Source organism: Nothobranchius furzeri, chromosome 8, assembly GCF_043380555.1.
Source record: "Nothobranchius furzeri strain GRZ-AD chromosome 8, NfurGRZ-RIMD1, whole genome shotgun sequence".
In the NCBI taxonomy this organism is placed as follows: Eukaryota; Metazoa; Chordata; class Actinopteri; order Cyprinodontiformes; family Nothobranchiidae; genus Nothobranchius; species Nothobranchius furzeri.
The window spans coordinates 53,265,936-53,289,489 of NC_091748.1; the positions used below are offsets into that span (position 1 = coordinate 53,265,936).

The 23,554-nt window shown below is 42.8% G+C and overlaps 1 protein-coding gene across 2 annotated transcripts in view; it reads left to right on the top strand.

Moving 5' to 3' along the window:
• The window catches only part of sema6bb (sema domain, transmembrane domain (TM), and cytoplasmic domain, (semaphorin) 6Bb), a 249,276-nt gene that overhangs the window by 169,992 nt on the left and 55,730 nt on the right, over nt 1-23,554 (top strand). For both annotated transcript variants that reach the window (XM_015971501.3, XM_015971502.3), the window contains exons 6-13: nt 637-735; nt 2,256-2,346; nt 4,499-4,618; nt 5,460-5,548; nt 6,344-6,561; nt 16,273-16,404; nt 16,780-16,929; nt 21,616-21,795. In XM_015971501.3, coding sequence (XP_015826987.1) covers nt 637-735; nt 2,256-2,346; nt 4,499-4,618; nt 5,460-5,548; nt 6,344-6,561; nt 16,273-16,404; nt 16,780-16,929; nt 21,616-21,795 — 1,079 coding nt within the window. The remainder of the gene's footprint in view (nt 1-636; nt 736-2,255; nt 2,347-4,498; nt 4,619-5,459; nt 5,549-6,343; nt 6,562-16,272; nt 16,405-16,779; nt 16,930-21,615; nt 21,796-23,554) is intronic.

Consider the following 23,554-nt stretch of genomic DNA (forward strand, 5'->3'; position numbering starts at 1 on the left):
CTGTTATTGTCCCATAATCTATCTTTATTAGTACACTGGTTCCACAAATTAAACACACAATTTAAACTATAACAAAGGTGTTCCCAGTCTGACAGTGTTCCTCAGCCAAGCCAGAGAGCTAAAATGGAATATTTATCTCTCTGCATGTTTGTTACAGTAGAGCAGTAGCGACTGTTTTCTGGTGCTTTACAAACATCACAATAACTTTATTTAGAGGATTAATAATGAAAACTGGATCTGTAACCTAACGTTTTGTAGATACGGAGCAGGTTTAGTCTCACAGCTTGTTTTAAAATGCTGAAGCCAGTTTTAGATTACAGCTTGTCAATCACAAACACCTGTGTGTGTGTGTGTGTGTGTGTGTGTGTGTGTGTGTGTGTGTGTGTGTGTGTGTGTGTGTGTGTGTGTGTGTGTGTGTGTGTGTGTGTGTGTGTGTGTGTGTGGCTGATAGGGACTTAAAGTCTCAGCAGGCTACCTTCAGGCTGCATCAATATGACTGACAGCACTAATTGTGCAATAATTCAACACATCAGGCACCAAAAAGCCTAATTTCACACTTTTTGGATAATCAATCCATATAAGTCAAGTTATTCATTTCTATTTGCATAATCTTGCCTTTTCTTTCCCCTCCTGCAGGACGAATGCCGTAACTTCATCAAGGTGCTGCTCAGCAGACAGGGCGGACTGTTTTTGTGCGGGACCAACGCCTTCAACCCACTGTGTGCTAACTACACTGTAAGCATACACACCTGATCACACCAAACACACTCACCGTACCTGTCCCAAAAATGTCCTAATCTAAAGAACAAGTTTGGTATGTGTCTGCTCAGGGAACCAACTACAGCTTGATTTGAATAGTTTTAATGATCATTTATCTCTTCTTTATGAGTTATTTATCCTTTTGCGCACCTTGTTATTCTCAGATCCAACAGTTATTCCCCAGCGGACACGTCAAAAACAGAAAATCAAAAGGAGCAAAAAAAAAAAAAAAGAGTAAAAAAACAAGAGGAGAGTATAGCTGGAGATGTTTACCAGGAATTATTTTTGTTTATTTATTGTTTTGCTCCTGATGAAAACAGCCAGTATTCTGCACAGATGAAAATTAATAGACGCCAAAGTCTGAGCTGCAGGTGTCGAGTGTTGACTGGCCTGATTCAATCAATTATCCCCAGAATTTTCCTGAATCTCACCCCGACAGTGCAAAAATACATTTGTCACAATCTGAAGGTTTGTACCCATCAAGCACCTGAATCCCCTTCACGCTTCTTGCTCCACTTTCCAGCCAATCCCTGTCTCTCTCAATTACAATAACAATTTCAAAATTCGCAGAAGAAAAGCTACACATAAATATTAATACTCGCTTCTGCTGATTTCCCATCATTCTGCAGACATATTTTAGGAATGCAGGCAGAGGGGAAAACAGTGGTGTGTGTGTGCGTGTGTGTGTGTGTGTGTGTGTGTGTGTGTGTGTGTGTGTGTGTGTGTGTGTGTGTGTGTGTGCACGCGCAGTGTGTGGCCGGGAAGGGGGGGGGGGGGGTCACTTCCTTACTTTTAGGGAAACAAGCTTGGCCCATTATCTGTCAGCCACTGATGACATCTTAGATCCATGCATAGGACACCTGTCTCTGCAGCCTGATTGGCTGCCTGTTTCTCTGGAGACGAGTTAGTGATGCAAGCCCCTCTTGTATTTATAGCTAGTTTTTAATGAAATTACACTTTTAGACCATTTCAATTACAGATAGTGAGCAGGAACCAGAAGTTCATCTGCTTTCTGAAAATAGTTGAGTGGTTGCTGGAGACTTGTGGCCACCTTTTAAACTATATGTATGTGTGTGTGTGTGTTAATTGGCAAGAAGAAGACACTGATTTAAAGATTGAAGGGTGTAAAGACAAGCTGCAGACTTGTGTGAATTATTAACAAGGCTTGATGTGGGTGTAGCCCCGAGTCTGCATATGTGTGTTTCTGTGTCTGTCTTATTTATGTCTGAGAATGTGACTCTCCTGTTGCTTCTGCTGAGCCTAATTGCCACCAGTGAATCATTAGTTTGCACTTCCAGTAACACTCTCTAATTGCCATTCTCCTGTGGCTTGTTTTCATGCTGCTGCAGATGCATTCATATTGTTGCAGCATACTGATTGAAGCCTGTTTCTGTGTGTGTGTGTGTGTGTGTGTGTGTGTGTGTGTGTGTGTGTGTGTGTGTGTGTGTGTGTGTGTGTGTGTGTGTGTGTGTGTGTGTGTGTGTGTGATATCACAGGGCGACACTCTGGAGATGGTAGGGGACCCGGTCAGCGGGATGGCGAGATGCCCTTATGATCCCAAACACGCCAATGTAGCCGTGTTTGCAGGTGAGACTCTCACTCTGTTTTTGTCTGTTGCACAATTCAAATCGTGCACGTGGGTGAAAAATATAGAGGAATCATGCTTTCAATCAATTAGAGCTTTTTCCAGCTTCCTCTTGTTTACTTCATCTGCCATAAACACTTGACTGATAAAATATTTATCAGCGTTCTGTTGATTAAATCGTAGGGAGCCGCCTCTGCTCATTCGACGCGTTTTCTGTTTGTTTGCATTTTCATAAAAAATTGCTGCAACCAATTTTTTTGATCAGGTAAACAAACAGATTTATGATGAATTAATAGTTCACATTACTGATTGTGGTTATGCATATGTTTTGGGCATCCTGCAGTTAAATAATTAGGTTTTAACAACTTAATAATAATCACAGTTTTTAATTTTTCAATTAAAATGTTTTAAAGGTAGATGAGAAAAGAAAAAAAAAACACCCGTCAAAGTTTAATCACACCAAGAGATTCAGGCTCTTAAAGTGTTTCAGACCTGTTTGAGTCAGCAAAGGCCAGGTTTTAAAACTTTCATCCTTTTGTTGTCTGTACTCTGACTCTTGAAACCTTGTCTCAGCTTCTACCAGTCAAGGCTCCTCTGCTTCGCTAAAGATTAAAACCATTCTCACTCACAAAGAAAGCTGCTGTGAGATGTTTACACGGCAGACTCAGGTTTTATTTTGTCAATAAAGCCATTAGATCAATCATCGGGACTGAAAGCAGCCGAGTTAAAGTCTGGATGAATCCAAGTATTTTCTGGAACTACCTGGAGATTTTCTTGTTAAAAAAAAAACAAAAACCTGACATTTTCCTCCAGAAATATCCCCAAGTCCGTAATGCCGAGCTGCTTGCACAGTTACATTTATTTATTTACTTGTTAATGATTTATACAAAGCCTGATACTTGGATCATTTTGATCAATAACATCATTAGCTAAATAAGAGGCACACAAACAAAGTCTGATTGAACTTAAGGACAGCAGTTGCTCAGGGGTAGAGCGGGTTGTCCAGTAAGCTGAAGGTTGTGTGCTTGATCCTGGCTCCTGGCAGAGAATGCTGCTGTTGTGTCCTTGGGCAAGACACCTAACCCTCTGTACCTGTTGGTGGTGGTCAGAGGGACCAGTAGCATCAGTGTTCGCCAGCCTCACCTCTGTCAGTGCGCTCCAGGGCAGCTGTGGTCTGGGGCGGATTTAGGACTGAAGAAGATCCGGGGCTTAACACACACATGCACGCGCACACGTGACATGCACTAGTCAACATCATATATGTTTGTCTTGTACCACACAATTTTTAATCTGAAGCTACATATTAAGCACATTCAGGGCAGAGTATTGTTCCTGTTAGTGTTTAGTGTGAGATGATAGTAAATATTCCCTTTCTTTCTCCAACAACTTTACCTGATAGTAAGCTAACTTTAGGCAAACCAGCAGCACAACAAATATTTTCAAATAAGACTCACAAACCTGAGTCAACACCAGTCTCATCAAAGCTGGGGTTCTGTCGTTGTACTTTTGGTCTAAAAAACGTCCTTATGTCCATCTTCACTCATGCGTTTCAGGCAGAGACTGCAGAAGAAGCCGGCTGCTGAAGGGCTTCTTCTTCAGTGGTGGAGGCTCAGGCAGGCTGTATACAAACTACTGCCAGCTGCTCCCTCTCTGTTGGACTTTGGTACTGCATGTTACTTCCGCGATTTAGATCCGGGACTTTTCATGAAACATCCGGGGCTTCAGCCCAAGTAGCCGGGCCCAACGCCGCCCCTGGCTGTGGTTACATAGTAGCTCATCACCATCAGTGTGAATGGATGAATGATGCACTGTAGTGTAAAGTGTTCTGGAGACCTCGGACTCTGGAAGGCGCCGTACAAGGGCGGGTGGTTTATCATTGATCACGTGTTTGCCACAACTCATGAGCTGTGTGTGCCAGACTATAGAGCAAAATGAAACCCAAACTTTTTAATGGAAAAGAGTAAAACATTTAATAAACACAAAAGTTTTTGATACATAATTCTAAAATTCAGATATTTCTTCACCTGAATTCAAATCATGTTTACTATCAGAAGGAATGTTGACCAGGGGTGCGTGAAGCTCTGCATGTCATGTTGTACGTAACAGTCGGTTCACGTGTGTATGTGTGTGTGTGTGTGTGTGTGTATGTTTTAGAGGGGAATCTGTTTACAGCCACAGTGACAGACTTCCTGGCCATCGATGCTGTGATTTATCGAAGCCTTGGGGACATTCCCGCTCTGCGTACCGTCAAGCACGACTCCAAGTGGTTCAGAGGTACCAACACACACCAATGTGAATGCATGTGCTTCTTAAAGAGGGCTGCTTCACGCAACATTTTCTTTTATTCCGAATCCTGCCTGCTCTCCTTGTTGTCAGGTTTGAGTGCATTTCCCTGATTATTAGCAGCATGCAGTGGCGTGTCTAGATCTATTAAAATGGGGTGGCCCAGGTGAGGCACAACTTTGTGCATGGGTGGCACCAACGGTTATGATGGGTGGCCCAGGTGAGGCACAACTTTGTGCATGGGTGGCAACAATGGTTATGCTTTTTTTGTTTTACCCTCAAGCCTTTTGTAGACAATGAAAAGCCTATTTAAAGGGAAATTAGTGTGGTGGCACCTGGGGGTGGCCAATCAGATTCCAAGGGTGGCATGTGCTACCCCAGGCCACTCCCTGGACATGGACACGCCCCTGGCAGCATGCAGGTTTGAAACGTGTGACAGTAGCAGAGACCTGACCCCCCAGGCTTTATGTTCAGACTGCTGTTAGAAACGTACCGCTCCGCTCCAGACCCTAGACAATGTTCAAGGTTCCTGTTCACACAGGATGCAGGAGATCCTGGATGGAATGCCGTGTAAATTACAGCATGAAAATCATTTCTCAGAAACGTCAAGCAGCCATAAATCACATCTTATTTGCTGTGAAATCTCCTTTGACCATGTAATGAAATTAAGCCTGGCTTGTGCCTCTGTGTGCCTGCCCTTATGTTAAAAGCATTGTGGGAATGAAAGGCCCTTCCATGAATGGGGATGCTTTTGGTCACATATGTTCTGTTTGGATTCAATTAAACGTTTCCCTCTACACCCTTCTATCCCCCCTCCTCTCTTTCTACACAGAGCCATATTTTGTTAGTGCTGTGGAATGGGGACCTCACATCTATTTCTTCTTCAGAGAGATAGCCATGGAGTTCAACTATTTGGAGAAGGTATAAAAAGTAATTGTTGTGAAAATATATATCCTCCTTTTCTTCCAAACTCTTGGTATTCATACAGAGGAGCAAGCGGCCCATTCAACACGTGTTTTGAAAGGACCACTGAATGTATGAATGTGTTGTCAAAGGGCAGCCTTGATGCTGAATGAGAACTATTATTTAAATTAGAATTCCAACTCCTTTTCCCTGCAGCTTGAATGACCTCTTATTTTTCTGTTTGTGTGTCCAAATAATCAAAATCCAAGAACAAAACCAACAGCTCACATCTGCTTTCCCCCTGTGACCAATCAGTAGGCTATAATTTCCTCTCATACCACAGCTGATACCTGTGGAATTGATTTTGTTAGTGGAAAGAAGCAGATTAGTTCATTCTAAAATATATTAAAATATATTGTAAATCATTTTGGTGCTGGCAGAAGGTTTCTGGCGTGTTTACAGTCAGCAGAGGAAATGGATACTTAAACAGCATCACCATTGTGTGTTCAAAGAAGCCATTTTGAGATTCACTGACATTTTCATGAATAATTGATACAGAATTTACTATTATACAACAATGATCTGTCAAACAGGGCCTCCACGTTGCAAATAGCATGCAAATGACTCCTCACCCTGCAGTTGAAAAGAGCCTTTGAATTTATTCGTCTTTTGAAGATAAAACCCAAATGTCAAAATATATTATTCAACTTCCTCGGCTTATCATTAGGGTTCAACGTGTGCTGCACTAAACACAGCATCTATTTGCTGCAGATCTGTGTGACTGAAACACATTTTGTGCACACTCATTGACAGGTGGTGGTGTCGCGTGTGGCCCGTGTTTGCAAACGTGACCAAGGAGGATCGCAGCGCGTCCTGGAGAAGCAGTGGACGTCATTCCTGAAGGCCCGGCTCAACTGCTCCATACCCGGTGATTCCCACTTTTACTTCAACCTGCTGCACTCCACCAGCCCCATCATCAGGATGCATGGCAGGGACATCATCCTGGGCGTGTTCTCCACACCGCCTAACAGGTACAAGACATAAGTTCTTTCAGATGTGTTTTTCATGAATCAGTCATGTAGGAAATATAAACGTTTTAAAAATCACACTAGAACACTTCTGGAGTTCTTTGAGATGTGGATGAACCTAAAAATTATGATTGATGCTTTTACTATTTCCAGTAACCAATCCTCTGTCATGCTCTTATAATGACTCAACGTGTCACTAGAATGTTGCATACCAAAAGGTCTGTGCCGTCTCCGACCTGCTTTCCTATCTAAATGAGTTATGTTGTAGTGGCCGCTGAGAAACTGCTGGTTTAACACGTCATGCGTTTACCCCGGGACCCGGGTCTATACTGGAGGCATCTAGGTATGGGTACCTTTGACATTTGAATCGATCCGGTACTAATTCCCGGTACCTACGAATCGATACCGTTACTTAACGGTACCAATTTTTGATACTTTTGAGTGTTTATTATTTTAATTCTCTTTTATAATTAAATATATTTTTTTCTCAATATATAACAATATTTGATAAATAGCACGATAAAAAACATACAACTGTTTGTATTTTAACATCGTCCTTGTAGTTTTATAAGCTGATAATTAAACTGAAGCAAACATCTTTACTGTGAACTAAATTTACTGTGTATCTTCATTCCTTTTGCTGTCTTTTTTCATTTGATTTTTCCTACTGGGAAGTTAGAATTTCCGAGGAGAAAGCGAACGCACCATTAGCTGATAACAACGGTAGCAATGGAAGCTAACAGACCAAGCTAACGTTATCTTAAACAGTTTATTTAGCTGCTGGAGCAGATTAAAACGATGATGCCTCACACTTAGATCGTTGTCACTGGTTTCATCTTCACCCGTCACATTTAGTAAAGTGAAGCCAAACTTTAGAGCGCTTTCTTCTAGTCGGGAAGTCGGTGTTCCGAGGAGAAAGCGAACGCACCATTAGCGAAACGGAAGCTAACATATCAAGCTAATTATATTTACCTACCGGAGCAGATTAAGATGAGGATGTCTCACTTAGATCGTTGTCGCTAGTTTCATCATGACCCAGTTACCCATCACATTTAGTGAAGTGGAACCAAGCTTTAGCGTGTGTTCTTTCTACCATGCTGCTCTGTTTACAACTCGCTCGCAGCGACCGACGACATAACGCTCTTGCGCATGCGTAGCTGTCTAGGCAAGTTCTCGTTATGAAGGACGGGTACCGAAATGAGGCACCGTTTGAAATGACGTGAATCGATGCTCGGTCGATACTATGGAATTCGGTCGATACCTTAAAAAGTACCGAATTCGGTACCTTAAAAAGTACCGAATTCGGTACCCATCCCTAGGAACAGCAGCGAGACAGTTTACTGATGTGCTTCACAGCTCGTCAATCCACACCAAGGGAGTCTCAACTGCGGAGTGGCATCTCTAATGTCCTCCTTGCTGGACTCATGAGATCACAAAATCCTTTGAGACTTCAAAGGCCACATTCTATTTACGCATTAAACAAAGAAGTGGAAGAAGGAGATCAGGTTTGATATCACAGTTTGATGTCATATACAATGCTGTTCCTCTCTTTTGCCAGGATTAAAGCCATGAAAAACACACAATGTTGCACTTTTCTGGGAGCAAATAAGCTGTTAGGTCACATGTACAATCCACATCAGGGTTTTTCAACCCTGGTCCTCGGCACCACCTGTCCTACATGTTTTCCATGTTGCCCTTTCAAACACTAGTGTTTCTCTGCTGCCAAACACTCGACTCAGGCCCTGTCCACACGTAGCCGGGGGTCTGCCAAAACGTAGATATTTTTCTATGTTTTGGCCTGTCATCCACACGAAAACGGAGTTTTTTCACACCAAAACGGATCTTTTTAAAAACTCCGGCCAAAGTGAAGATCTGCGTTTTCTCTGTTTTGGGTTTCTGCGTGTGGACAGACAAAACCGGAGTTTTAAGGTCTGCAACGTCACTTTCCACGACAAAAAAATGCTGACATCACGTGTGCGACCTGTGTTTACACTAGCCGACAGCATGGATGCCCTCAGAGCTGCGCTCGCTTTATCAATTGTCCAAGCGCTTTTTGCTTGTTTGTTTTTGCAAGCGGAATTACTGCTCCTTGCGGAAGACCACAGACGAAGGACGAGGTTAAGAACGGGGGAAGTACTGCCGCCTACAGGTCTGGCATGTCCTTAACAACGTATTTATCCGGGTACGTATGGACAGAGTTTTTTTTTAAACGAGGTGGTGTGGATGCAAGTTTTTGGAGGGGCGGATATTCGTTTTTAAAAAAAACCTGGCTACGTGTGGACTAGGCCTTAAATTAATGACTGATTAACAGGCTTCTGCAGCACCTGATGTTCTCCTGAGGAGGCTGTTCAAATATGTAAATCAGGTGTGCTTGAAGCAGAGACATTGAAAATGTGCAGTACAACAGGGGGGCACTGAGGACCAGGGTTGAGAAACTCTGATCTACATAGAAAAGGAGTCTTTTATTTTGAAATGGGTTAGGGTGAGGGCCACCCCAACTGGGGGACTTTGAAGTTTAGCAGCAAAATGCATGTCCCGAATACCAATAATCAATAGCTTAAATCAATACAGTTTAGATTTAAAAAACAGGCCATTTTAAATATTATTAAATTAAGATACAATAACTTTATTTTATCTGGCCTTCTGGGTGTCTGCTGGAAATCTCCGGCCCATGAACACATGTATTTGAGCACCCCTGCTATATAATATAATGGATTGTTGTTTGAAGCAGCGACGTTCTGCTGTTCTGCACCGCTGATAACACCAGTGTGGACCCAACTTTAGACATTCATTGAAATACCAAAGTTTGTCTCTTCTGTCAAAACATGGATGAGGCAGAGACTACTGAGTTGAAATGACTGTTAGAAAGAGTTCTTTGAAGCAAAAAATTCCAAATTTATCTATTAAGAGACAAAATTGCATCAAACCAAGGGGTTTGAATGGCTGAAGACGGAAGAGTGGATTTGTTAATGCACAATTTCTAAGAAGTATTCCAAAGCTTTTGTGCTTTAATTAAAGAGGTGCTGATGACTGAATTCACAAAGGATTCTCTGTTGTTTTTAAACACATTTATTTTCTCACATCCCTCTTCCAAACAGTCACACTGTAAAATGTTTTTGATTGTTATTCTGACACACGTTGATAAAAAGTATTGGGATGAAATAATTTAATATATTACAGTGGATGTAAAGGAAATTCATTGCCTGACTTAGTATTTCATTTCAACATTGAATCAGGTAAAATTGTTGTTTCCATGCTCTCTCCCTCCCAGGGGCGGATTTAGGACTGAAGAAGATCCGGGGCTTAACACACACACACGCGCGCACACACACACACGCGCACGCATGCGTGCGCACTCATGCGCGCGCGCATAAAAGTGACACGCACTAGTCAACATCATATTTGTCTTGTACCACATAATTTTTAATCTGAAGCTACATATTAAGCACATTCAGGGCAGAGTATTGTTCCTGTTAGTGTTTAGTGTGAGATGATAGTAAATATTCCTGTTCTTTCTCCAACAACTTTACCTGATAGTAAGCTAACTTTAGGCAAACCAGCAACAACAAATATTTTCTAATGAGACTCACAAACCTGAGTCAGCACCAGTCTCATCAAAGCTGGGGTTCTGTCGTTGTACTTTTTGTCTAAAAAGCGTCCTTATGTCCATCTTCACTCGTGCGTTTCAGGCAGAGAGTGTAGAAGAAGCCGGCTGCTGAAGGGCTTCTTCTTCAGTGGTGGAGGCTCAGGCAGGCTGTATACAAACTACTGCCAGCTGCTCCCTCTCTGTTGGACTTTGGTACTGCATGTTACTTCCGCGATTTAGATCCGGGACTTTTCATAAAACATCCGGGGCTTCAGCCCAAGTAGCCGGGCCTAACGCCGCCCCTGCTCCCTCCCATTTAAAGCTGCACCCCACTCATATTTCGGTTGCACCTGTAACGGTTTTCACACACATAACTGTTTCTGTAGAAAGAAGAACGGTTATTGAGATGAGTTAAAGGCAGCACAAAAACTCTACCAAAGCAAACAGGCCAAATTAATCACACAGAAATAGAAATGTTGGCTTTAAGTAAAGAGTTTAAATGTAATTGTTTTATAAATTTGATTTGAATCACAAGACAAATTTAATCAAATCTCAGTTAAGTACCCCCGAGCCAATCAATCAGTTAAACTAGTCAAACGACTTAAGTCGAGTAAAAAGTTCACAAAACTTGTTTAATTTGACTCAAATAGATTTCCAAGTTTAAACAATAACAAACAATTATTTTGCTTCATTAAAATGCAAACGATCACAGAAGTAAGTATGGCCTGGGGATTTTAATTATTTTAACAAAGTTAGAACAAAGTATTTTTTACACAAACTCAGAACATTAGGGCAGTGACATGTTAATTTCTACTGTGTAGTAATTATTTGTTCTTCCGTCCGTCCATCCATCCATCCATCCATCCATCCATCCGTCCGTCCGTCCGTCCGTCCGTCCGTCCATTATCATCCGCTTATCCGGCGTCAGGTTGCGGGGGCAGCAGCCTGAGCAGAGAGACCCAGACTTCCCTCTTCCCAGGTCCTTGGACCAGCTCCTCTGGGGGAATCCTAAATTGTTCCCTGGCCAGCCGAAAGACATAGTTCCTCCAGCATGTACTGGGACTTCCTATAGGTCTTCTCCCGGTTGGACGGGCCCGGAAAACCTCACCAGGGAGGTGTCCAGGAGGCTTCCTTACCAGATGCTCGAGCCACCTCAAGTGGCTCCTCTCGACAAGGAGAAGCAGTGGGTCAACTCCGAGCCTCTTACGGATGAACATCCTATCACTAAGGGAGAGACCAGACAACATGCGGAGAAAACTAATTTCCACCGTTGGTATCCACAATCGCGTACTTTCAGTCACTACCCACAGCTCATGACCATAGGTGAGGGTAGGAACGTAGATCGACCGGTAAATCAAGAGCTTTGCCTTCTGACTCAGCTCTCTCTTCACCACGACAGACCGGCGCAATGCCCGCATCACTGCAGATGCAGCACCAATCTGTCTATTGATCTCACACTCCAACGTTCCCTCACTTGTGAACAAGACCCCGAGATACTTTTAACTCCTTGAGGCAGGACCTCCTCCCTGACCTGGAGAAGGCATTCTACCCTTCTACATTCAAATTAGTGGTGGGAATTGATGCGTTTTATCCACATCAATGGCATTGTCGATTCTGTCAATCGATCCAATTTCTTATCAATTCCAGAGTAGTAAAACAGGTGGCAGAAAACTAACTGCACACGGCTCCTGCAATACAACTGTCCGTTTCTTTATTATAAATAATCAGTTGCACCTTTATCAGTGGGAAATATCTTTCCAGATGTTGTCCTTTATGCTCCCTGTGAAGGCAGAGTCATCTGCTTGTTTAGTGCGGTGTTGCTGTGGCAACCAGAATTGATAAGGGGGATCATTTGCAAAAGTGGCGAACGGTTCCTAAGAACTGAATTAAACCAATGGGAACCGGTTCTCAACAAAAAATGCTTTTCGATTCCCAACCTTGAGACGACTCTTCGTGATTTGGCGCTATATAAATAAGCTTGAATTGAATTGAATTGAACCCTAGTTCATATTGTGTTTATATTGAACTTATGTAAAAATAAACAAGATCTTTGGTTTGTAATCATTTGGTCAAACATCGGCAACACAAATACCTGAAGATAAAATGTTTTAACATGAATTCACAATGTATTGCTGCTTTAGAGGCAAATATTGAGAAAAATCAAGTTTTAAGTAGATTGTAACTATATCTGCACTTTAAAGCCTGGGTGTGTTTTAAATAAACAATTAAAGGTCTGCACCGGCAGCACCGCAGCAGGTCTTCCTAGTTGGAGTTAGACCACCCTGTAACAGAGAGAAGGAAGGAAACAATATAACAATTAAAAGTGAAAGAAGAACAGCCAGAGATGGAAATACATAGGGGAGTGGAGGACAAGATGGGAGGAGGAGTATGGAAAAACAAGGACAAAGTCAGTAATGAACAACATGTGCGTCCCGCCGCTCCTCAAAACGGTTTTATCAGCTGCATCTTATCCACGTGTTTAGTGGGATGCACTCCGACAGGGAGTCCGTCGTCTGCAGACACACAGATGCTCCGGTGAAACACACAACTTACAAAAGCTTCCAGATAAAAGCAACTGATCACACACAGACTCTCGTCCACAACCTGTTACTGGGCCCTGTTTTAAACATCTATCAGCCAAAACAAAGGAAGGTAGAAGTTTAGATGTAAAGACATGCAGTGGAGGGAGTTGGATGCAAAGCAATGGAGAGAATGTGTGAGGTGAGGTGTGAAACTCCCACCGGCCTCGTGTAGCAAGCCCACTACACCACACTGGCAGAGTGCTTGCCAGACAAATTACTTTGGCTGGCAGCGTGCAGCGAAACCAGCATGCAGTAAGACCTTGGAGCGAGGTAATAGCTGTTCGCGCCTGCCACTTGGCCCTGTGCAATGTAAACCAGCCTGTGGTACGGGAGGGATGAGATGAAGTCCAGGATTTATTGTCTCTTTCCTTGATATTCTGAAGTTATTCGTCTCCTCCTGTGCCCACATACTCCAGGGGTAATTTTACAGCCACATACTGGCTCCTCAACTGCATTTCTGGAATTCCTCACACCATGCTTCCTAAGCGGTTGTGAAAAGGAGAATGCTAAAAGGAGACCAGCAGAACAACAAGACTGTTGCAGCATGCAAAAGGGCTAGCCAGTGTCTCCTCCGTTTATTGGTGATACATTATTTTGTCAGTTTAAATGTTTAGATGTGACAAAGCTGTATAATGTCCTGCACCGTCAGGAAAAATGCAGAGCAAAAGGGCAGGTTTGGGTTTTGTTGCAGGGAATTCTGTTGGACAGCTGGGTATTCCTCTGGGGAAAACGCAGCAGCGACGAGAAGCAGGAGGAGAGCAGGTTAAGGATGACTGGAGAACTGTGGCACAGAAGGGAGGATGCACAGATGTGCAAGACAGACCCCTTGGGCCTGCAGGCTCTATGCAACAGAATACATAATAAGGTCACTTACTAGTGAGGGGGAAGAGGTATGAGGAAGTACAACTCCATGTAGATGACAGCAGACATGTTATAAGACTTCGATTTTAACTCCTAAGTATCTGTAGTCAAGTCAGAAAGAACAAGAAAAAAACTACAGGGGTTTTGTGCAAAGGTCAAGTGGAAGTAGGTAACTCAGCTGTTCAAAGAGAAGAAATGAGATGAAATAAGATGCTTTTGAGAGAAACTAGTCAGTAAAAAGAAACTGGAATAATGATGAAGGTTGAAAAGGGAAAGCAGAAGTTTAAAGGTGCAATAAAATGTAAAACTGTGCCAAATCTGAATGTGTTTATAAACGGGGAGAATTCTCTACCTCACGGCCACGTGCATCTAAAACAAATGATATCCACATGCTAGCTTTAAATGAAGCCAGAGTCCCAATTTGCTTTCCTCTAAATGGTTTTAGCCTCTTATTTAAAAATACTGACAACAAATATTATGTATTTTCCTCAAATCTTTCAAATTCCACTTGAAGCTAATAAAATAAATTTCAAATTAATGTGAATTTAGGTTGTTGGTGCATGCCGTGGCCACAGCAGCGCTTATTCCTCCTTGGCAGGAAAACCATTAGTTTGACTAGGCTAAAAATAAAATAAAGAAAACCTCTGGGAAGCTCTTAAAGCTCCAGAAATTATGTAGAAAAACATACAGCAAGCTACCGCGGCGCTCTGCTGAGACTGTTTAGAAGACATTCCTGCAGATGTCAGCTTATTTGAGTTCATTCACACAATAGATCTTTATTTTTTTAGATTACTGAGGAATGTTTAACAGTTTTAGCCTGCATAACCTTAGAGGATTTGGGTCCTGGATTAGAGAACTGCTCCAAACTCCCACCAACTATTCTTGCCCTCGGTGAGATATTTAGAAATCAAATCTCATATAAACACCATGTGCATCCTGTCTGGACACCTTGTGACTTAGAACCCACAGCAAGTGTTGGAGAAAAAGTAAACAACGGGGATTACAAGTGGGTATCTGAATTTTTGTGTACAACAAAATGAGCAGAGACAAAAAAAAAAACCTCAAGTAGCAGAAACCGACACCGAATAAAAATGTGAATAATAAAAACTATTTTGAGAGAAAACAGCCCGAGGCATTTTGGTTTTCTTCCTTTAGACACAGAGTGGTGTGCGGAGCAAACCCAGTGACCTGCAGGAACACTGATAGCAGGATGCAGAGCTGGAGAACACTGGCGGCGATGCAGAGCTGGCAGATGTGTCATACATAACATCTGGTACCTACGGCCCTCACAGAGGCTTTGCTTTGTCCGCAGTCACAGATCTGGGAAGGCCTTGAGTCACTTTGCTGCTTGTAAAGTACGGAGGAAAACGGGCCTGGCCCGATCAGATGGCACATCGAGAAAGCGCGGCTCCCCGTTGCAGCCAAAATCCAGCCTAAAGGCACCGTTCCACTCTCTTCTGCTGCTTTCAAAGGGTGCTCTCGACGCGAACGCTTCTCAGTTCGATGCAGAATCCCCAGAGCAAGCTGCACAGACACTCAAATCACTATGAAGGTTTCTTCTTAAACAAAAAGAGTTTGGGTTTGTGTGGGATTTATGTGGTGGATCACAGGTGACTCAGTCTTTTTGTTCTTTTTTTAGTTTTATGTATATAATTAGTCACTGATAAGGACACTTTGAGAGCGGAGCGTGGAGTCTGGAAGCAGAGAGCTTGGGAATGCACGCGTGTGTGTTTTTCTTTAAAGTCATTTCTTATCTGCTCCCGACACCCCTCTCTTCATTTCTCACTTTGTACTGTTTCATTTCTGCAGCCAAACACAAAAATGTAGCATCGAGCTCAGAGAAGACACTCTGACTGCACAGATGCATGTGTGTTTGTTTTTAGAATCCTATTGTGTTTATGTGTGCATGTGTGTGTGTGTGTGTGCGCGTGTGTGTGTGTGTGTGTGTGTGTGTTTGTGTGTGTGTGTGTGTGTGTGTGTGTGTGTCTGTGTGTGTGTGTGCGCGTGTGTGTGTGTGTGTGTGTGTGTGTGTGTGTGTGTGTGTGTGTGTGACTCACTGGACACTTCTCAGAGAAGATGCTCTGCTCCCCCGCCGTCGGGTTCACGGTGGTCAAACAGTCTCCGAGGTGCACCAAGCGTTTTCCTGGAAGGTTTACTCGGGCTTCCCACACCCGCTTCCCTCCCATTTTAGTGAGAAACAGAACTGATTCATTTCCTATTTTGTTTTACATTCCTGGAATTTAAGCCAGCATCTTCTTTAGAAACCTGATGTAGCTGTTGGCACCGCTGCACATCTACACTGTGACCCAGGGCTGATGACGTTTACTTTTCCACCTGTGTCTATCCATCTCACTTACAGCTTTCTTTGTGTTCTGGTTCCAGGTGCCAAACTGTGAAGAGCTTCTCTTCACTCTGTCATCATTGCTGGGTGTCTATCCGTTTGCCACACTCACAACTGACTTGTTATACTTCACGTTTTTAAGTTTCGTCTAGTTTCCTTTTAGCTCTGGTACAAAATCCTCCATATCTGCTTTATTTCTGTCCCTTTTTCCTCATTAAACTCTGTTGGAAAGTAAAGCCTGCCTGACACAGGACTGACAGTCACTTTGTATGAGTTCAGACTGTTTTATCTGTCTCCTTCTGCCCCACCGACCTCGTCTCACTGTCCCGTCTCCGTCTCCGCAGCATACCCGGCTCGGCCGTGTGCGCCTTTGACATGGAGCAGCTGGCTGCTGTGTTTGATGGAAGGTTTAAGGAGCAGAAATCACCAGAGTCTATTTGGACACCTGTTCCAGATGAGCTCATCCCAAAGCCAAGGTGCAGATGGCACTATTCAATTCACCCACCTGTGTTCAGACTGTTGTCAAAGAGATTGGCTTAAAGAACGGTGTTGTGAAACATGATCCTGCTTCAGAGTTCTTATGTGGTTTATTCCAGTCATTTGGATAGCAAATGCAACACACTTGTTTTATTAAAGTAAATGTTCTTTTTGGTTATAATTGTGTTTGTGTTAGCAACCATGTGAAAGAAGACTTAGTTTAAAGTTAAGGAGCTTAAAAGGAGGATTTTTGTGTGGATGTGAGTCACTCTGACAGGCTAAACCAACTCTTTTAATAATATATCCTTCCTGCAGCTTAGTGTCAGAAAAATCCTGATCTCCTTTTCTGACAAGCTCACTCTTGTTGCTTCCAGACCTGGTGGCTGCGCAGTCCAAGGATCCAAGTTCAATTCCTCCAACTCATTCCCCGACGAGATGTTAAATTTTGTCAAGACGCATCCCCTGATGGATGAAGCAGTGCCGTCGCTTGGACAACGGCCCTGGATAGTCAGAACCATGGTCAGGTAAGACTCATCGTTGGTGATGAGGGTGTTGAGGGAGGTGCTGAGAGCTCTTCTGGTTCATCCACACTCCAGAACTATATGGTCAGGAGATGTGAATTATGACTAAAAGAATGAAATCAGACATATGAGTTGCTGAAATGAGCTTCCTCTGGTGGCCAGATTCTGCATTAGAGACCTGGCGAAGGGCTCCATCATCTTGGAGGAGCTCAAAGTAGAACCACTGCTTCTTTACACAGAGGAGTTGGCAGAGGTGGCTTTAACAGCTGGTGAGGATGCCTCCTAGTCATCGGCCTCTTGAGTTTTTTAGAGAATGTCAAAATGAGAGGATACCCAAGGACAGATCAAGAACATGCCTAGGAACATTATGAAATCCCCAGGAAGAGTGGAGGTTTCTCTGCAACCCCCAAAATCCAACTTTCAATGAGGGTAGAAAATTGGATGGATAAATGTTTTATATAAGTATAAATGGAGTTCCTGCACTATGTTTTTCTGCATAGAAATCACCATTGCATGCACTGATGTTTAAAGGAGTAGTTCTCTGAATAAAAAAAAAAACATTTTAAATGATTATTTCTGATTATAATCAGTCACTCTGAGTTTTTCATCCAGGCTGAACGTGAAAATGGTCTCCTACACCTATCTCCTGCATTAGCTTCTGATAGAAAATAGACGGTGAAACTCTAGGATTTGAAAATCCTGACAGATCTACGTCACACAAGCTGCGTTTACATGAGCCAAATTTCCTCAATCCGATTGAAATCTTGGTTGATCGGAATTTCCGAATCTCTGTTCACATGGACACGAACTGAAATGATCCGATCATGCCGTGCGTACATATGCGCCAAGCATTTAATCCGATTAAATAGGTTGAGCATGCGCAGAGTTGCCCTTCCCGAAAGAAAAATTGTAAACAAACGCCATGAAATGAAATGAAAAATGTAAAAACAGAAAAAACTATTCTTCCTGCTTTCCTGATCCATTTATTCAATTTAATATTTTTATTTAGCTCATAGAAGTTACGTTTTCTTCAGTGAATAACTGCAGATATATGCTTTGCTGCATTTTATTGTTGATTAAAATAAGGGAGGGTTATGTCTGCCTCTTGATCAGCTGGTCCGCGGGTCTGAAGTGACAGCTGTGCTGTTGCGCTGCAGCACAGAGGGGGGGTGGGGGGGTTAGACTCATGTTTTATTACTGAGCTCTGTTGTGGCTTATTATTAATAACATGTGACAATCAGCTGAAACTGTTGAGAAAAATCTGTTCAAACAAAATAACAGAAGATGTTCAGGAAGTTTAGAAGCCTGTGTTCATCATTAACGAACCGCATCTCAGGTCATCTGCGTTTACGTGCTTTTAACACGGACTTCACTGTCGTCCAGAGTATTTAACCGAGGACGTTTTCCTACCCAACATTATCCTGTGTTCTTTACAAGCGCGTCTCCATCACCTGCAGAAGCTACTGCGTTCAAAGCTGACAGAAACTGGGATCCGTGCGCTGCAACCCCCACGATAAACCTGCGTATTTCCAGTACAGATTTGAACATCTTTGTCGAATGATTTGTGCAATAATCAGATTTTTATTTTACTTCCACAAAATGCAAGTTCTGAATTAAATATTACTGAAACGGGGACGGCTTGTCGTCAGATTTAAAAGCCGCCGCTCGTTAATTACGCCGTCATTTTTTAAGTCAGGCAGTCCAAATGACAGCGGAGAGGCCCGCTCGCTGTTGCACACATGTGCAGTGGGCATTATTTTACCCCAACAATCCGAATGGCTGTGTACATGCACGTCGATCGGAATGAAGAACGGAATAAACCACCTCTCTCAATCGGATTGAATTTTCAATCCGATCGGGCCGAATCGGATCAGAATATTCCGATTGACATGTTTACATGCAGAATTTTCGATCTAATTGGGCATTCAATCCGATTATATATGTGCATGTAAACGTGGCTACTGTCACATAACATTCATGGACTCACCCATCTTGACTCACGACGGGAAAGGCCGTTGTTGGTTTAGTGTCCAGGAATCAGCAGAAAATGTCCCAAGTAAAAGCTAACTGTTAGCATTAGCAACCACCACACAGAAAAACTCCTCCAGGCTTGTGTTTTTTATTTTATATAAACTTTATTTAGCCAGATAGAAAATCCCATTGAGATTAAAAACCTTTTTCTAGGCAGACTTGGTCAAGATGGGCGGCGGCAAGCACCACACAAAGTTACAGAAAATATGTTACACAGCTAAAACAACACAAAATATAGTAAGAATAGCTAACATCATTTAAAAGTTAGAAGCAATCTAAATGAAACAGTTACGTGTCGGGGAGTTGGCCTCAAGATTTCTTAGTTTAGATTTAAAAACACTCAACGAAATTAACTCATTATCCAGTCTGCCTGCTGCTGTTTCCAAGCTGAGGGTGCAAAGTGGACACAAGCTCTTTTGCCAAGTTCAGTGCGTGTAAATGAGACAGAAAGCAACAAGTGTTGCTGACAAAGAGAATAGTGCACAGAGCAGACCAATAGCTGTTTTACAGACAAAGTCAGTAGTGACCTATTTGTGGATATTAAACATTCGTGTTGCAGAGCAAACAAAGTCAGTGGTAGAGTCACTTTGCCGTCATCCAACCAAAGGCAAGGTGGCCAAATATCAGTAAATAAGACTCTAAATCCTGCTGTCTGCTGACACTTTCTGTAGCAGCATGCTTGTCCGTGTAGATTCAATCAATTCTGGGCTTTTCTTTGCCCCGAGTATGGCTTGCAAGGCATCCATTCCTACCAGAGACCACTGCAACAAATGCCTCACACCTCTAAAGCCCTTTTTACAAGACACAGCATGCCAGCACATTGGCATAATATTACCGTAATGGTATGTCTATAGTCCTTTTTACATAACAATGCCGTCAATGTCCCTGATGCCGCCACGGCGTTGCGGCATCAGGGACCCTTAAGGTCGTTTATAAGATCAGACCGTGGCAGTAATGTGGCGCAATCGTGGCAATTTTATAAAAGATTAGGTGATGGCGGCATAAAGGGGGTATGGGGGCGGTCTCTGCGCTGCCACAGACTTCCGTTTATCTTGGACATAACTTGCTTTTTATTGCGATTGAACGGGGCGCCTCCAGAAAATTTTGAAGGGGTGGCCAGATGGGGCCAAAGGAATTTTTGGGGTGGCACACCAAATTGGTTCTTGTGCTAACTCTGGGAGAGTTTGGCCTGTGGCGATGTGCTGCATTGCACCTTATTCATTTTTATGAAAATAACAGTACGTATCCAAAACATTTAACTTAAAGTTTACAGCCCCAAATATATTTTAAAATGTTATTTTTTTAGGTTTATTCACCTGTGTTACTGTGTTCACAAAAAATAAAAAAAAATAAAAACTATGGGGATAAAAACTTTTTTAAATGGTGAGCAGCAGAAACATATGTTTATTTTTTTTATTTTGATTACTTCTTTACTCATTAATTGTAATATTTTTATTTTGTTTTACAATTATGTCTTGAATAAACAAGATTAATATATGGTTTGACTGAACATTAATATGATTTGTTAACACTGGCTTTTCCTGGGGGGCCAGCATTTTTCTAGGGGTGGCCATGGCCACCCCTGGCCACCCCTTGGGGGTGCCCTTGTGATTCAAGCCGTGATCGCTGAGTTTTTTTTAACAAGCAGCTCCTAAAGGTGTCTGTCCCCATCAGTCCCTGTGCAGTCTCTGGTGATCTGAGCTTCAGCTCTAACAGAGAGGCTCATGGAGCGCTGCGGCACTCCAGTTTGCCATCTCAGCTGATTTTGTTCAAAAAGCAAATCTTACTGCCCGTGTTTACTTTCATTTTCAACAAATTTTTCCAGCCGGAGCTCAGCAATAACTCCCCACGTCATCATGACATCTGCCTCTGTTGCGCCAGGGCGCATGCGACAGACCATTACCGCAATAATACGAACGAATGCCGCAAAATAAAAATAAAAACTTAACGATCACGGCTTCAATCGCAATAAAAAGCAAGTTATGTCCAAGATAAACGGAAGTCTGCGGCAGCGCAGAGACAGCCCCATACCCCCTTTATGCCGCCATCACCTAATCTTTTATAAAATTCCCACGATTGCGCCACATTATTACCACGGTCTGATCTTATAAATGACCTTTATCCTCCCCAGGGAGCCGCGGCAAATCCCGTTCTGCAAACGCTCTGGTCCTGTAAAAACAGCTTAAGGACACATGGGTGAGCTGAGTCAAATCTTGATGCTGATTTAGTCTGGTGAAGCTTGAAGCAGTAAAAAGTAAATGTCAATGAAGATACTGCTGCCTTTTGTTTTACTGCTGCATTACTTATAGATCTGCTGTCCAATAACCAGGTTATTACTTAGATTTAATTTGTGAGTGACACATATTTCACTCTTCTGTTGTTCTGGAACATTTACTTGATTGGTATTATTAATGACTGAAACGTCTGGTGTAATTGTTTTTTTATGCAGACTTTTCAGCAGTTTGTTTGTTTCCTTTTGTGGTGACTTCAGAGAAAGAAAACATATTTTGACTAAACTTCCCGAAACACACTTGAATCATAAACTGGCCTCCTGGAACTACTTGACAATGCTTTTAGCTTTCGTAGATGGAAAGTCCCCAATGAGCTGCAAAGCTTTGTAACATTAATGCTGTGCTCCATCTCTCCCTTGTGGTTCAGGTACCAGCTGAATAAAATCGTAGTGGATACAGAAGCTGGGCCCAACAGAAACCGCACCGTTGTCTTCCTTGGATCCAGCAGAGGAACCATCCTGAAGTTTCTCATCATGCCAAACCAAGACAACACAGTCACAAACAGCAACATCTTTTTAGAGGAAATGGAGGGATTCAACCCCGACAAGTGAGCTTAATCAGCTACACAATGATGCACATTAGTCTGCATGTTAACAACAACAATAATGTTTTCAGAGTAAATAGAATTAATACATCAGTGAGTTTATGTGAATGAGGGAGTAAGTGAAAGAGAGAGAGGATTGGGGATCCAGCACCTTCTAGCATGCTAGCGAGCTGCTTCATGTTGTGGTGGGGCTGGGGGTGGAGGGGTGGGGGGCAATCCAATCCAGTCCAATCCCAGTACTCGCGCTTCCACACTTGCACATTTCAACTGTGCAATCCTATCCAGGGGTGCGAGTGCGTAGGTTGTCCTGATTTTCAAGTGCGGAAGTTGATCACGCCGCTTCTGAACCTTTGATCCGTACTTCACCCTAGACTTGGGTGAAGGGTATTACCCACAATCCACTTTTCCAGCACCCCAAGAGTAATATAGGGAGCCCAAGTCTCCTCTTCCATGGGTCCCCTGAATAAAGAATAAATAATGAAAGTGAATGGGGTTATAAAAGCTATTTATCAGTTTGTAAAAATTCATTAAAAATGGACTACAAGTCAGACGTCGCATATATGATGTCACCACAGATTCTTTTCTCCCCAGCATAGCTGCTTCTTTCCACAAGGCCAGGTTTATAGTGGTTTTCTCTTTAATGCTCCTTCGTTCGTTCTCGAAGAAAGATTCAAAGCTAATCTCCTCTTTGGTTTGGTGAGCCGAACATTTGTAATCCGTTACGTCTTTACACGCAAAATCTAAAATAACATCTGCTGCCTGTCCTAGACCAGCGCCTTCTTGGCATCAAAATGTTCCTTTAAAATTCTCAAACATTCAATGTGAAATCCATGGCACATCACAAATTGGATCAGAAAATACATTTTGTCCTTTCATAGACTCTCATTGATTTTTTGATCAGTTGGAGACCCATGGTCCAGAAGTAGATCGGCGTGACTTAGGCCCTGTCCACCCGTAGCCGGGGATCTGCCAAAACGTAGATATTTTTCTACGTTTTGGCCTGTCATCCACACGAAAACTGAGTTTTTTCACAAGAAAATGGATCTTTTTAAAAACTCCGGCCAAAGTGAAGATCTGCGTTTTCTCCATTTTGGGTGTCTGCGTGTGGACAGACAAAACCGGAGTTTTAAGGTCCACAACGTCACTTTCCGCGACAAAAAATGCTGACATCACGTGTGCAACCTGTGTTTACACTAGCCGACAGCATGGATGCCCTCTGAGCTGCGCTCGCTTTATCAGTTGTCCAAGCGCTTTTTGCTTGTTTGTTTTTGCAAGCGGAATTACTGCTCCTTGCGGAAGACCACAGTCGAAGGACGAGGTTAAGAACGGGGGAAGTACTGCCGCCTACAGGTCTGGCATGTCCTTAACAACGTATTTATCCGGGTACGTGTGGACAGAGTTTTTTTTAAACGAGGTGGTGTGGATGCAAGTTTTTGGAGGGGCGGGTATTTGTTTTTAAAAATACCCGGCTACGTGTGGACTAGGCCTTAGGCTCCCTATTAGTGAGTCTGGTGGGAAAAATTCAGTGTTTCTTTTTCTTGTCTAACCAAACCAGCTACAAGGTGGAGCTCAGATTTCTATTTACTGAGCAGATTTTAAAAGGGGAATCAATCACCATGACTCATCTCTTGGCAAAAAGGCGAACTAAGATGTCTTTACTGTTTCTTTGAAATTAAATTGGCTTCAGTGAGAGAAAAGCTGATAGAGGACCCCAAACAGGTCATTAAGTGGTACTCTCATGGTGAACGACGAACACTGTGTG